Source organism: Carya illinoinensis, chromosome 12, assembly GCF_018687715.1.
Source record: "Carya illinoinensis cultivar Pawnee chromosome 12, C.illinoinensisPawnee_v1, whole genome shotgun sequence".
NCBI classification, from domain to species: domain Eukaryota; kingdom Viridiplantae; phylum Streptophyta; class Magnoliopsida; order Fagales; family Juglandaceae; genus Carya; species Carya illinoinensis.
In genome coordinates, this window is record NC_056763.1 from 3726446 (window position 1) to 3741900 (window position 15455).

The 15455-nt window shown below is 34.8% G+C and overlaps 1 protein-coding gene across 3 annotated transcripts; it reads right to left on the reverse strand.

Annotated features, from left to right (window-relative positions):
• LOC122290049 lies at nt 1-12379 on the reverse strand. 3 transcript variants are annotated; one of them, XM_043097566.1, is made up of 4 exons: nt 12245-12379; nt 10510-12083; nt 2447-2874; nt 1-923 (listed from the first exon to the last, which is right to left on the reverse strand). In XM_043097566.1, the coding sequence occupies exons 2-4, from the start codon at nt 11420-11422 to the stop codon at nt 156-158; spliced, it is 2109 nt and encodes a 702-aa protein (XP_042953500.1). In that variant the 5' UTR covers nt 11423-12083; nt 12245-12379; the 3' UTR covers nt 1-155. The 3 variants fall into 3 exon arrangements, with proteins under 3 accessions (XP_042953500.1, XP_042953501.1, XP_042953499.1); XM_043097567.1 differs by having other exon boundaries at nt 2447-2865; nt 10510-12357; XM_043097565.1 differs by having other exon boundaries at nt 10510-12357.
• Nucleotides 12380-15455: the final 3076 nt, after the last annotated feature.

The following is a 15455-nucleotide window of genomic DNA, read 5'->3' on the forward strand; positions in this document are numbered from 1 at the left end:
TTTAGAGTGTTAATTGATAGCTTTAATAGATTAAGGTGTAGATTTTAACTGATTTCAAGTTATATACATTTTACGTTGAAAAGGTTGAGCCAATGTAACTATTCTTTTGTATCCTATACACTGCAAAACTTAAAATTATATTTCATTCAGGTGCCTCAATTTTCGTCCACTAAGAACATAACTCTTTGTGCGTTTATAACAACAGGAGAACCTTTCCTGCTTTTCTCGACAATCTGCTTGATCAACTGCTGCTCAATTTCATCATCCCAATCCCTCTTTCCATCTTCATCCACGCCAACATCCTTCAATCCCTGAAGCTCAGTTGTGTGACCTCCAAATGCTCTCCTCTTGCTAGAAAAGAACTCCAGAGACGACATGTCGTCATCTATTGTGAGATGTGGCTTGGAACCCCCAATCCCACCATTTTGATGCTTGTATGCATGTTCACCCAATTGATTGGAGCCCTTCTGATGCATATTTTCATAGACCCATGATGGTAATACCTGGTATTCCGAATTATCTGTCTTAACCAAGTCTATATTAGCCTCACTGTCTGCGTCTAAAAACAGAGGCTGGGCAAGAGGATTGCATTTTTGAGCAATTGAACTTTCTCGGACAGAGGAATATACCCGTTCACAGCTAGAAAACTCCTTCCAAGAATTTGCAGGCCCTGATTCCATGAGGTTTAACTTTCTCTGGCTGTTTTGGAGCGCTGTCTCAAGCTCCAGCACACGATCTTCAAGCCTGGATTGTATAACCTCATGCAGACGCAAGCTCAGTTCTCGTGGTGAAACAGCAGAGTTTCCAGAGTGAGGGGTGGAGGTGTCCCTTTCATCTTCATTTGACTTGGGTTGTGCAGCTCGGTCATTGATCATGTCTGCTCTCAACTCACCTTGAGCAAAATCAGCAAAGTCCAGGTCAAGCTGCAAATATTTGAAGCTCTATTAACAATTTTAAACAAAGAGCATAACAAATTCACCTCACTATGAAAAAAAAAAAATCATATAATCTATACAAATGAGGAGCAATATATCTGTGGCATTTTTGGGAAAATTAGTTTCCATTCTTTAAAGTTAATGTTATGTATGCCCCCACATGCTTCTTTTCAGAGAAAAAAAAAAAAATGTCTTCAAAAGGCTGGAACCACCAATAGGGTCCTTGTTATGATTAAATTTGATATTTATGATGTCAGCAACATTAATCTGGCTTACAAGCAATAATTTTATGCTACCATGTCCATGGAGTGCATTCTGAGTACCAGAATACGATAGTAACTAGATTACCTGACTGAATGACCAACTATAACGTTATTGATTGCCGATGGTGACTAAATCACATAGATGTCATAACATTCAGAGAGTACTGTGATTCCCTTTATAAGGAGATCTTGTGATACCGCATATGATGTGTAAGGGTAGGTGGTGTATAGGATCCTATATTGCTTGGGAATGAGAAGTTCTTGCTCTTTATAATATTCCAATTGTATCATTGACTAGTTTTTTTGACCTATAGGCCATATGGTTTGGGCCTTCCATAGGGGCGTTACAAATGATATCAAAGTCTATCCCAACCAGAAAATATGGGGCATGAGTTATGTCACCTACGATGGACTGACCCGACAAGGACGTCAGGAATTTAAGTGAGGAGATTGTGACACCTCATATGATGCATAACGGTAGGTGGTGTATGTAATCTCACATTACTTGGGAAGAAGAAGTTCTCTCTCTATATAATGTTATAATGGATCTCCAATTGTATCAATGACAAGTCCTTTTGGAGTATAGACCATGTGGTTTGAGCCTTCCTTGGGGCATTATAGATCTCTAGGGTCAAACTCATGGAAACGTAGGAACTAAACTTGAGGAGAGGGACCGCACCATATCCTGTATTGTGGTCATAGTTTCGACATTTATTTATTAGAAAACTACATAACAAAAGATGAGTCTTTGAACAGATTTTGTGAAGTGTCAACTTGAAGTAATTTATTAAGTCTGTAACTTAGGTCAATAACATTTAAATAAAATAAAAATTTATGGTAATTACTTGAATTCCAAAATCAGGGACCATTCCACATTAGACAAGTCTGCCCCCACATTAAGCATTCTGGAAATTTCGAATCCTCGTGAAATCTACTGAAGTTATTTCCCACAAAACTAGAAGCATCCTTCCTACCAATGAGGGATTGGATAAAAAATCTTAAAATAGAAAATGGGATATCAAACTCCAAAGATGTAAGTAGATTATTGCATCAACATACTACAATTTGGCATATATTTTGAACAAGGAAAAAATATTTTTTTCAACATAATTAAAAAATAGATATATGGAAAGAAAGGGAATGGTACAGCTGAACATCCAGTCCAATGCAAATGTTACAGCAGCATTGACTGGTGAAGTTAAATTATCAACCTGTTATAAAGCATACAAAGATAAAAGACGGGCTTACCTCAACAAGATCAGAAAGTCTTCTGTCCACACTAGATGAGTTTATGTTTAGCTCCAACATCTCAAGTTCTGCTTCAAGTTCTGCTTCAATTTTACTCATAGGTTCAGAGCTCTCCTCCACAGTCCAATCATATATTTTTTTATCAGCATACTTTGTTGAACTTTCAGTATGTGGTTCAGTGGAAACCGTTGTTAAAGCCATGTCGTAGGAGTTGTCAGAAGGATTCTGTGATTTATAGTTTTCGTTATCTAGCTCCTTCACGACAATTGAATCTTTCATCTCCAGTTCATCTTGTAGATCTTGTACAAAGTTTTGAGTCTGCTTCAACAACTCTTTCAGATTGTCTACTTCTCTTTTATTTGTTATGATAGAAGATATTATGCCAAGATAAATCCCAAGACAGAATAGAATAATTCCATCTGGTGGCCCTGATGAATGTAAGTGTTAGCAACACGTTATGAATTTTATTTTTCATATGTTTTTTAAACAGTCGGTTATTTAAAAGAGAGAAAAAGAAAGTTCTCTTACTAATCAAAACACGATTCAAGTACATAGGAAGTATACATAGGAAGTAAAGGTAAGGAACATAAATGGGTTGTCATGCAAAAGTACAGCACATCAAAGATGAAAGCTTTGAGATCTTCCATTGTTCTCGTGTTGTCTTCAAAATACTGATAACTAGTTGTCGACCCGCGCAATGCGTGGGGATAATTACCTATATCATGCATTAATTGTCAAAATTTTCTGTTGTAAAAGAATTTAAAATGCAAGAATCTTCTTATAATGTTGAGGAATGACAATCTTTTATATCTCAACAAACATCAAAGCTCATTGGTGAGATTATAATGATTTCAAAATATAAGAGTTAAGAGGTGAAGAAGACAAATGAGTAAGTAACAAAGAGTCAATAGCTATAATAAGACAGTCTTTTTTTTCTTACATATAAAAAATAGTCTTTTTTTCTTTATTGAAAAAGTAATAATAAAATGATGGAGGAGTTAAGTGGTGGGAAAGCAAGAGGCAAGCGATGGGAAATCAATAACCACTTTTAATATGAAAAGTCCTTTTCTCTCTCTTTTAAATTAGTAATTACCAATGGTAGAAAACCTTTCGTTTTCAATGAAAGGTCTTTCTAGTATGTCAAGGGTTGTAATGGGTCAATATAATAAAATGAGATGAAATGATGAGGTGATTCAATAGAATAAAAAGATGCTTAAAAAATTATAAAGGTAATAGATTTATTTCATGCCAAATGCACCACATTAAACACATGGATCATTTTTAGAATTAATCTGTTTGTGATCACTCTAAAATTCACCTTTCCAGAAAGCATATAGATCTACCGCCCATCTTGGCACTTTTTAGATCAGCACAAAGAGGCAAAAAACTGCTTGCCACAAAGTACTAGCTTTTTCACAATGAAGTAAGAGATGATCCATGTTTCCCCTACCCCTTTGCACATACGACACCACTCAATTATCACGTCCTCAAAGGTAAGGATCTTTCCTAATCCAGCTGTCCAAACAAAGAAGGCTCCTCTAGGGAGCTCTTACTCCTCCAGATGGACATCAATGAGAAAACAATGCTATTGCAAGAGATCTTTGAAGGTATGATAATTGGATATCAGATATGAGTGCTATCTTAATTCTGGAAATCACCCACCCGTAGTAGCCCAAGTGGTAAGGGAGAACTTGTGTGCATGTGCCCTATGTCACAGGTTCGATTCCCCCTAGGATCAAACTTCGATTCAAGTGGGAGGCCATGGCAGTGGGTTGCTGTGCTAGTCTTCCTGGGGGTTTAGGTTCCATGGGTGAGTCCTAAGGGCTCTGCCGTGGGGTGGTTCCCCCCATGATTAAAAAGAAAAAAAGAAATTATGGAAATCAGGCAATGCACCACTCTTTACCATACAAAGGGGTCTCTTTCTATTGGACCGCATCACCCTTGTTTTCCCCCAATATGGGTTCATCACTCACAAAACGGCCAGACAGCTGTTAATGATACATTAATTGCTTCTCTGGATATCAACCCTTTGAAAGTCCGTCAGGTTCATTTCAGTGCGCCCTACAGGGGAAACTTGAAGTGAATCATACTTGGCTGGGTGGTCCTTTGGTTGCTTATTCCATTTCTTTAGTCCTCCAATCATCAAGGAAGAACCAAAAAAATCATTCATCAAAGGAAACTGAAGTTTGGCTTGTGCCAACAGAGAATGGAGAGAAGGGCCTAACAGGTAAGACTCCCTTTTCTTTTTTAAGTAAAATTTTTATTAATATCAATAGGCATAGGCCAAGTACACAGGATATATGCAAGAGAGTCTCTTGCTTGTTTGGATGGAAAACAAAATAGAATTTACTAATTACAATCTTTACAGCATTTGCATATTTAGTGGCACCATCTCATGAACTAAAGGCTGTTTTCTAGCACTGCTTCAAATGCAATGATTGTGCAATGCATTATAGAACAGCTTGACTTCAAACAGCCTCTTTTTTATTTTTATAGATAATCAAGAAATTTTATTCGTAGAAGTAGGCAAAGCCCTAGTACACAAAGTATACATGAGAATAATTAGAGTTTACAATTGAAAGCAGAAGATCATGGACATTTAGCCCATTACAAACAATAGCCCCAGCCCATAAGAACAACATTTTAAAAAAGAAAACTTTAAACTCATCCATTGTTTTCTCACGATCTTTGAAGCTTTATCATTTCTCTACTGCCAAATGCACCACACATACGTATAGGAATCATTCTCCAAATCGCTACCACTTGTGAGTTGCCACAGAGGCCTCTCTAGCTCACAAGGAAATCCACTAGTCTAAGAGACATGACCCATAACAATCCATTTCTCGCAAAAAAATCATCCCACATGGTCTTGAACACCTCGCAGTGTAAAAACAAATGATCTACTAATTCATCATTCTTCTTACACATACAACACCAGTCCAACACAATTGCCTGACGTTTCCTTAAATTATCTATGGTGAGAATCTTGTCCAGAGATGCTGTCCATATGAAAAAAGTTGCCTTTGAAGGAGCTTTCGTCTGCCATATGCTCTTCAATGGGAACATGGTCATTCCAAGGCTCGTTAGAACTTGGTAAAATGATCTGAACGTGAATTTTCCTTTCTTGGAGAGGCTCTAGCTCATCTTATATATGGTAAAAAAACCTCTTTTGGATATGGCCCATTCCATTTTGCCTACCCCATCCTGTCTCAAATGAGCAATAAAACCAAGCATAGAACAGATTGAAGGGGTCCATATTCCAATCTTGTGTCACTCTAATCAAATCCATTACCAATTGAGATCTTTTTAAAAGCTACAAATGTTATGCCACCGATGCATTCTTTGTCTGAGCAAGGTGGAATTGATGCGAGAACACCCCATCAAGATGTTGATCTCTACACCACCGATCACACCAAAACTTTATTATGGATCCATTGCCCATCTCATATTTGTTATGTTGGTAAAACTCCCCCAACCACTTCTAATATTTTTCCACTGTCCAACCAATATGTACCATTCACCTCATTAGAGCTCCATTCACCCCAGCCCATGTCAGATATGGTATTTGTGGGTGGAGTTTATAGAACTTCTACTGAAATCCTTACTAATAGATTGAAGACATTGCTGGGGAAGATCATCTCCAAATATGGAAGCGTGTTCATTTGGGGAAACAAATTCTAGATTCGGTTCTTATTGCCATGTTTAGACAACTGAATTACAATGGAGGAGTTGGGTGTTCTCTTTGAATTGGACCTAGAGAAGGTGTATAACGACATTAATTGGGAGTTTTTTATGCATATATGTTGACAAGGTGTGTATTTAGGGAGAAGTGGAGTAATTGGACAATTAACATCCACGGTGTGTTTCTTAGTTTTGGTTAAAGGCTCTCCCATGAGTTTCTTGGATAAAGCATGGGGCTGAGATAGGAATATTCCTTGTTGATTTTATTGTTTGTTATTGTTACGAAGGCTCTCAGCAAAATGGTATCGAGTTAATGAGATTATTTTATCAAGCTTAGCTATTTTAGATAAAAATTTAGATAGACCATTGAGAATGCTTTTATACAAAATCATAAAAAAACTACTTCAATTCACCTATATATGAAAACGCTACTATAGTCCAAAAACCACAACTTCAATTTGAAATAAAAGGAGTGCCAGACACAATCAATCAAGAATAGACCAGCAACCTAATTCACTAGAAGTTCAACATATTTTCTAGCATAGAGAGTTCCATCAGTTTTTTTATCAAGACCTTTGCATAGTAGAGATACAAGGAAGCATTTCCGTTAGCTTGTTCCCATCAGCTAGAAATGTGCTACCAAATACAGATGAAGATTCATATGAATCATAAGTATCCAAATCCTTGCTTCATATAGAGCAAGGACCATAGTTGCATAAAAACAGAAGGATTTATAAATTCTTAAGCCAGGCATTTGCATTGAAAGCTTGACACAGGACTGATGTTGCCACTGTATCTGATATAGAAATGTTTAATTTTAGCAAATTATGATTGTTTGGCTGTAGTTTGTTCAAGAAGCACTTGTGAATGGTTGGGGTTTAGTTAAATAGGAGTTTGGGAAAAGACATTTTTAAGACTTGAACAGATTTTGAAGTTGAAGCCCAAGATTCTGGAAGACAAATCAAACTAATGTAAAACAGAGAGAGAATAAGAAAAGGATAAATTCCTATGCAACCACACCTTAAAGATGCTTTGAAAGCTGCATGAAAACTTTCTCAATCTCTGAATAAAGAGACAAATTAAAAGGCTTTATACAGGCTGCTGAGCAGGAACTAAGTTGTGCTATTGTGGTAGGTGTGCACAATACTACTCCGGAACCTATATTACAGTACCGAATGTCATTTCCAGGGATCTGAAATTTTGACTTTATAAAACAAACATTAATTCTCTTGCTTTTTTTATTACATAATCTTCTCTTCAATGCATCCAACATTTCTTACAAAAGATCCAGCCTGGAAGCAGCTTGATGCAAAACTATTGTAACACCCAAATTGAGTAAAGGAAAGTGGTGAATGAAATATCACATTGCTTGGGAGGGAAAAGTTCTTACCCTTTCTAATGATTTTTTTTATAAGTAATAAGAAATTTTATTGATATAAAGGTAGGCGTAAGCCAGGTACACCGGAAGTATACATGTGAATACACTGCTTTAAGAACTAGAAACTGTTACAAGGAAATCATGGAAGCTGTGACCATTGAAATCTAAAGCAATGGCCCACATAAATAAAGTATTCCATAAAAAAATCCTAAACTCTTCCACCGAGCGTTCATGATCCTCAAAATGTCTATCGTTTCTTTTGCTCCAAATATACCAAAGAATACAAATAGGAGCCATCTTTCCACATAGCTACAATCTGTGATGTCCCTGAGATCTCTCTCCAGCTTGCAAGTAATTCAACCACCCTTCCCGGCATTGCCCATGCTAGTCCCATTCTGCTGAAGAAATTATTCCATGTGTCCCGGGCAAACTCACAATGTAAGAGTAAATGGTCTACTGTTTCCCCACTGTTTTTGCACATACAGCACCAGTCCATAACTATAAGACCACGCCTTCTTAAGTTATCAATGGTTAGACTCTTCCCTAGAGCTGCTGTCCAAACAAAGAATGCAGCCTTCGAAGGTGCTTTACTCCACCATATGTTCTTCCAAGGAAAATTGGGCCAAGGTTGAGCTGTAAGTGTATCATAAAAAGAGCATACCGAGAATTTCCCTTTCTTAGAGGGTCTCCATTCCATCTTTTCTTCAGCTGTAACAGCAGGGGTAGCATAATAAAGCAAGTTAAAAAATTCCACCAGCACACTCACTTACCAATCATGTGCCTCCCTAGTGAGATTGATGTTCCACTCTTGAGAATCATGAGTAAATACCCGCAAGTCAGGCACCATCGCCGTGCAATTCTGAAAATAGTAGGGTAAGTAACCTTAAGAGCCATATCTCCCACCCACACATCATGCCAAAAGCTGATTCTACTGCCATTCCCCATACACAGCCTGATATTACTGGAGAAAACCCCCCATCCTTTCCTTATATGCTTCCATAACCCCACACGATATGTCCCCCACTCATTAGAACACCAAGCCCCCCTTGCACTCCCATACTTTGCATCAATCACCCCTTTCCATAAGGCTTCCCTCTCAAAATTATAGCACCACAACCATTTCCTTAATAGAGCCTTATTAAACACCCTCACATTGCAAACCCCCAAACCACCCAATCTCAATGGAGTACACACCTTATCCCACCCAACTAGATGAAATTTAAACTCATCACCCTTTTTAATGATTCCAATGGGATCCAATTGTAACATTCACTAATCATTCTAAAGTATAGGTCTAGATGTGGCTTGCACTTTCTTTGGGCATGCCATCAAAGACAAACCCAACCAGAAGTGAGAATTGAGTTGTTACCTATATAATGAAATGGCCTGACAAGGACATCAGGGATTTCCCCTAAAAGTTTCTCAGCCTTTATAATGATTTCAAGGGCTCCAATTGTAATAGTGATTAGTGTTTTTAAAGTAAAGTATGGATGTGGCTTTAGTTTTCTATGGGTCATTAAAACTGTGTGTATATTTACATATATATATGAGGATGCAATTGTAACATTAACTATTCCTTTTGGAGTAGAGGTCTAGATTTGGCTTGGGCTTTCTTTGGGGCGCGAAAAATATAAACATTCCCCAATCAATTAGGTTGGATAAGAATTCACCAAATAAAAATAATATTACGTCTTAATTGCCCATGAATTGCAGAGAATGTAAATGAGGAAAAGAGAGTAGTTTTAAATTTAAAAGCATGGACACACTGGCTCACTGAATTCTTAAGATTTCATGCCTATGTAAGCACCCATTTGCTCATTAAAATTCCCTCAATTTAGAAAATAATTTTAAAAACTCTGAAAAAAATAATCTCAAATAGCTGGAGAAAAGGACAAAGAACCCAAAGGTCCGAAGTCTCGATTTACTCTCAATGTTGTCTGAGAGGCAATAAAAACTCTGGCGATGCAGAGAATTAAGGCCAAAGTCAAGGTGGCTGTTGTTAGGAGCTTGCTGTCTTCTGAGGAGGCTTCAAGTTCTCTGCCACCTTCTTAGTAATGATGCTCATGTTCAGGCCACAGGGAGAATGACTTCTTGCAAGTTATAACAGACAGTGTGTGTCTGATATTTTTAGGGGGCAACATTTCAGCACAATTGCATAACCTAAGGATGATCATAAAGACAGTACCTAAGTTCTGCCAATTAGGAAACCATTGAACTAGGGAACCACTAAACCAAATTGAATAAGACCCAATACTTGAAATACTCGTGTGCTGCTACTAATGTACATACCACTGCATTGGGAGGAGAAAACACTGGTAGAAACTTAGATTAAAAAAGGAAGAATAAAACTGAACAAGCTTCATACAAACTTGTTCTTTTAAAATTAAACCAGCTTCCTAAAAACTCAAGGACATAAATTAAAATTCTAAGACACCGGCAAGAAACTAGAAGACTTCAGGGAAGGCCCCACATAGGCTATGGACTGAATTTCTCTCTTATATCTCCAAATGTGCACTTTCTGGACTATTGTGCTCTGCCTCATCTGGAAAATAGAATTGATCTATGAAGTGTTAACAGTCTCCTAGTAAACTAGTAACTGCAGAGGATATTCTCAATCTACCAGAAGTATTTGAGGCTTCAGCAATCAAAGCAAAATTTTGCTTTGTTTTAGTTTTCACATTTTCTTGGGCTTTCCAACAGAGGAAGCCTATGTGTATAATTTCCCAGTTTCTATATATAATAATAAGAAGAAGCTCTAATGATTTCCTTCGCTTTCAAGCATCAAATATTTGGTTAGAACGAAAATGAAGGGGAGGGGAACTTTTTCAAAAACTTGATAACAAAAACAAAGACAGAACAATTGACATGAAATCAAATAAGCAAGCTACTCTTGGGGACCTCTGAAAAAAATCTTAGCAATCGAAATGAAGATTATTCCCTCATTAATGAAATAACATTTAGTGCTTAAGATAGAACAAAAGAATCAAGGAAATGGGAACCATACCTTCTTGTGAACGGACATGTATGTGCTTTCCACCAACCATTTTGATGGAGCTGCTCAAACTTTCACTCCCACAAGTTCTTGTCTTCTTCATCTTAGTCAAGAACTCCAAAGACCCAATGGTTGGTAGCAGAGGAATGCCATATATATTTTCATTCTTAACAAAACAGGCTTCTCCAAGCACCCTGTCTTCCTCGAATCCAATTTTTGCATTTAGAAAATAAGTATTCGCTATGCTTAATATTCCACTTCCATCGGTAACAAATAATGGGCTCATAGATTGTGTGGATGGTGATGGAAGAGAACTAAATATATAATTTTCCATTTCAGCATGTCTCTTGCATAGTTGAGCCACAAGACAACTTCCCGAGGAACTTAGAGGCTTAATAAAATGACCATATGAACATTTAGTTCTAAGAGAGCTTCTATTCCTCGAAGAACCATGAAAAGAACCCATCCCAGCAGAAGGAACCCGTAATGGATAAGGAAAATTATCACTGATATCACTACTTGACCTATTTCCAGCGTCATGCTCCACAATATCATCATTTGTTGGGCATCTTGGCGGTATGCTGGATACAGAGAGTGCATTTCTGTCTTCATATATTTCTATACATCGCAACCTTTCAACATCAGACCGACTAGTGGAAGCCACTTCTGCTGCCGAAGCACCATCTACTCGGTATACATCTGAAAGCCTTCCATCAGAAATCCCTTTCCTCTCGTTAGAAATATGATCTCCCAGTTTCTTTCTATGTGCAAATCTATGGGAGGAACAATCTGGGAATTTGGGTTTCCCGCAGTTCTGGTCCCCAGGGGACAGTTCTGGTAAGCTATTTCCATCCCTCGAAAGATTTCGCAAATACTTAGCTAAAATTCCAGCACTAGCTGCAACAGCAACCACCCACAAATCCATTTCCACTCTCCCTTCAACAGAAATGAACTAACCAAATTCCACAATGGAGATTTTTCTCTTTATTTTAATTCTCAGCATAAAAATCCCAAAGCAAACAATTTCCATGAGTCCAAAATCTAGAAACCTGACTCTAACAATCAAAGACCCTCGAACCAAGTAGGGAAAAAATCATAACATTGAATACTTAAAAAACCACTTCCGAAATAAATCAAAACCCAATTCCAGGAAACAACTCGTAGGAGTATCTCAGTTTTTAGCATCAATTTCTAAAGACACCATCTTGTATTTCTTGAAACAGGAAACCATGCTCTAAGCTGAGAATGAACCAAAAGGATTCGGAATAATAAATTAGAGAAACAAATATCTCAAACCAACAAATTATAAGCCATCAAGAAAACCAGCCATGTAAAAAACTGAAGAACTCTTCTGTGGACAGATAACAAAGTTCCAAACTTCCAATAAGAAGGTACAAGCACCTTGTCAAGAACAATCACTCCCTAATAGGCCCAATGGGGTGCAACCTAAATAGCACATGGAAACCCATAAAAGAATACATCCCATTTGCTCAGAGAACTCCTCCATATATCATAACACAGCAACATTCCCGGGAAAGCAGGAGGTATAAAAAATCCGAGCTATAGTCGTTTGAACAGCCTCTGCCCTGTAGAACCCATCAATGAAATCAGTCTATTTCGCCAAATACCAGAACACCATAAACGAAGTTGACGAACTTTGAGGAAAAAAAAATATTGACAGAGAGAAATAAAGAACAGGGATGTGAATGGCTCAGTAAGACCCTGACATTCGAAATGAAAGGCTTACTTTTAAGAATCTGGGAGCCGTGTGAAGGAAAATCTAAAAGACCAAACTTTCGAAGATGAAGTTGTTGAATATCGCTGGTTGGGTTCCCTGGAAGAATAACGTTTGTTGCGACGTTATCTTCATACAGATACAAGCACGAGTTTATAAAACATAATAATAAAATCAATATTTCTTTTTCTAATTTTCGTTTATTTATGAGGGTTTTTTTTTTTTTTTTTAACGACAGTACAAAATAACCAATATATTTTAAAGTTCAAATTAAAATTAATTAATAGCCGCTTTGATAGGAAGAATATCTCAGAATATCTATACATAGTAATAAAATAATTTATGAGTAACAATAAATAGTAATAAGAAAAAATATAGTTGCAAGCGTAATTGTGCACTAATCTGTACATCAATGTGATGTGATTGATCAAAAAGTAGATTTTATTGAAAACAGTGTTAATTTAAATTTTAAATATGAATAAATCAGTATTAGTACACAGATTAGTGCACGACTATGCTTGTATGTAGTAAAACTCTAGTAATAAATTGTAATAAAGTAATTTAAAAATATTTGAGAATAATTGTGTTCTAAAACAGATATTAAGTGATAAATTTAGAGAAAAGAAACAACAAGAAATAATGAGAGTATTAAGTCAAAAGGTTAGTCCAATAATTATTGACAAATATTTGGTCCATAATAGAAAATTAAAAAAAAATATATACGCGAATTTTTAAACTTTCTTGTATATATAATTCTCTTAGAAACATGACATTTCTCATAATTGAGTATGGAATTTCCCAAAAGACCATCTAATTAAAAAGAATAAAAATAATATTTTCAATTTTAAGGTGTGTAAGTCTCCTACAATTTCTTTTAAAAAATTGAATAAATATAAAATTCATATGAAAAAAAGTCATTTTTTTTAATGATAGACTTTACTTTTTTTTTAAGTGAGTGCATAGAACTTACATTTTTTAGAACTGTATCTAATATTATTTTAAAAAGAAAAAACAACCTCATTTATTACTTTTTTATTTGATAGCAAGAAATTTCTTGGAGTAACTACATAATAAATAAAAATGTCAAAGTTTAGCTTTATGTTTTATGACATTTTTTATTTTTAAGTGAATTTCCAAATTGTAGTTTATATTTCCCTATGTTAGTTAATATATTTTATTTCTTAATATTAATTTTCTATATTTCATGAATTGGTTTGATAATTGGGTATTCTATATCCTGTAAATTTACAGTTTTCTTTTACATGTGCCATTTTACAATTGATTGTGACATGAATTTTTTTTTTTTCTCACATAAAACTCAAAATTTTAAAAATTAGGTTAAAAACAAAATCAATCCCTAAGTTTTATTTGTGGAAGAAAAATTAAAGTTGCAATCGTGAGTATGTAAGCGTCACGTAATCACTTTAAAAAAATGAATAAATACGATACCAAAATAAAAAATAAATTAATTTTTTAATAATAGATCTTACTCTTTTTCAAAGTGACTATACAACACTTGTATACTTTACAACTGTATATAACATTACTTTTTACAGAAATCTCACTAACTTTTTAATTTTAAGGTTAGGTTGGATATTGAGATCATAATTTTTAGTTTAATATAAACATTGAATAAAATATTATTTTTTAATATTATTATTGTTTTGAGATTTAAAAAAATTAAATTATTTATTATATTTTATATAAAATTTAAAAAAATTATAATAATAAAATGAGATAAAATAAAAATTTTGTGCTTGAAAAATGTTCCAAACCTAACCTAACACTTTCAATTCTTGGACTTGAGACTTTTTGCAATTAAATCCATTTATCCAATCTCGTTAGATCAACTAACAATACGGTTGTTACGTGTCAACTAGTAAGAATTGAACATGTGGCCCAAAATGTCAAGATAACCACTTTATTAAAAAAATAACTAAAAATACAATAAAAAAAATAAAATTTATTATTAAAAAATTAATTCTTTTTATGTGTATTTTATATTTATTTATTTTTTTAAAATAATTATACATCGCTTGTACACTCACGACTGTAATTATAATTTCTTTTATTAAAAATAATAAAAAAATATAAAAATGACTTTCAAAACTCAAAAATTATTTTATAATTCAAAATATTTTTTAAATTAAGAAAAAATAATGTAAAAAGTAAATATATAAACATAAGCAAAATAGAGGAAAGGAACATGCTAGATTCTAATTAGTTGACACAAAACATTAATGCCGAATCGCCTCTTTATTGGATCTAATAGGAGTTGGATGGAATGAATTAATTGCAACAAGTTTCAAACTTAATGATTTAGGGCTTGTTTGGGAGGATAATTAATTTTATATATTTTCAAATTATTTTACATATTATTTATTATTATTTATAATCTATTTTAATATTATTTACAGATATTTTAAAATATTCTTAATATCTAAAACCATATGAGATCTCAAAATTCAAAACTCATAAATTTTGTATGCATGTAAGAAATCATGAATTTATTTTTTTCGGTTTAACCTAAAATTATTTTTATACTTTTTAATAATAAAGTAGCTGATTTGTCATTGTCAAACATAAATTAATAATTAATTAATGAATGACTGCAACGTGCGAGAGGGAACAAGACGACCGTGAGGGGGCTGAAAGTCAATGTCTTTCATCCCCACCGCGCCAAACCCCCCAGCAGCATGTGAGATATTCTATTCAAATGCCACGTGTCAATTATAGTTCGGTGGAGTAAAATTCTATAAAAAAAATCCCAACGGCCAAACATTAATAGTGTTTGTTTGTTGTCGTCGAAGAGGGCGATTTTATAGAGTTTTGCTATATATAATTACAGTCGCGTACTAATCTATATATCAATATTGATTTATTCATACTTAAAATTTAAATTAACACTGTTTTTAATAAAATCTATTTTTTGACCAATCATATCATATTGATGCACAGATTAATGCATAATCATGCTTACAACTATATTTTTCCGATTTTATGTAGAGTCGCTACACGTATTTTCTTTGCGAAGTGGAAAACAAAGCCAAAAGCTAAAAGCCAGAATTGGCCCTTAACGGCTTCTGATATTTCTTCTTTTTCGCGTGGTTAGTGTTCAAAATAAAATATTGGTTTTGGTGGGGCAGCTTAGGTATTTCATCCCCACCAATATACGTTTATCCAAACCAAAAGATATGTATATATATATATATTTAAAATCCAC

What these genes read in the sequence shown, in the direction of transcription:
- LOC122290049 (XM_043097566.1), bottom strand. Translation starts at nt 11,422, where the DNA reads ATGGATTTGTGGGTGGTTGCTGTTGCAGCTAGTGCTGGAATTTTAGCT. An exon ending in ACATGTCCGTTCACAAGAAG is followed by an intron (nt 2,875 to 10,509) that starts GTATGGTTCCCA and finishes TACATTCATCAG; the next exon opens with GGCCACCAGATGGAATTATT. An exon ending in GACTTTCTGATCTTGTTGAG is followed by an intron (nt 924 to 2,446) that starts GTAAGCCCGTCT and finishes AAATATTTGCAG; the next exon opens with CTTGACCTGGACTTTGCTGA.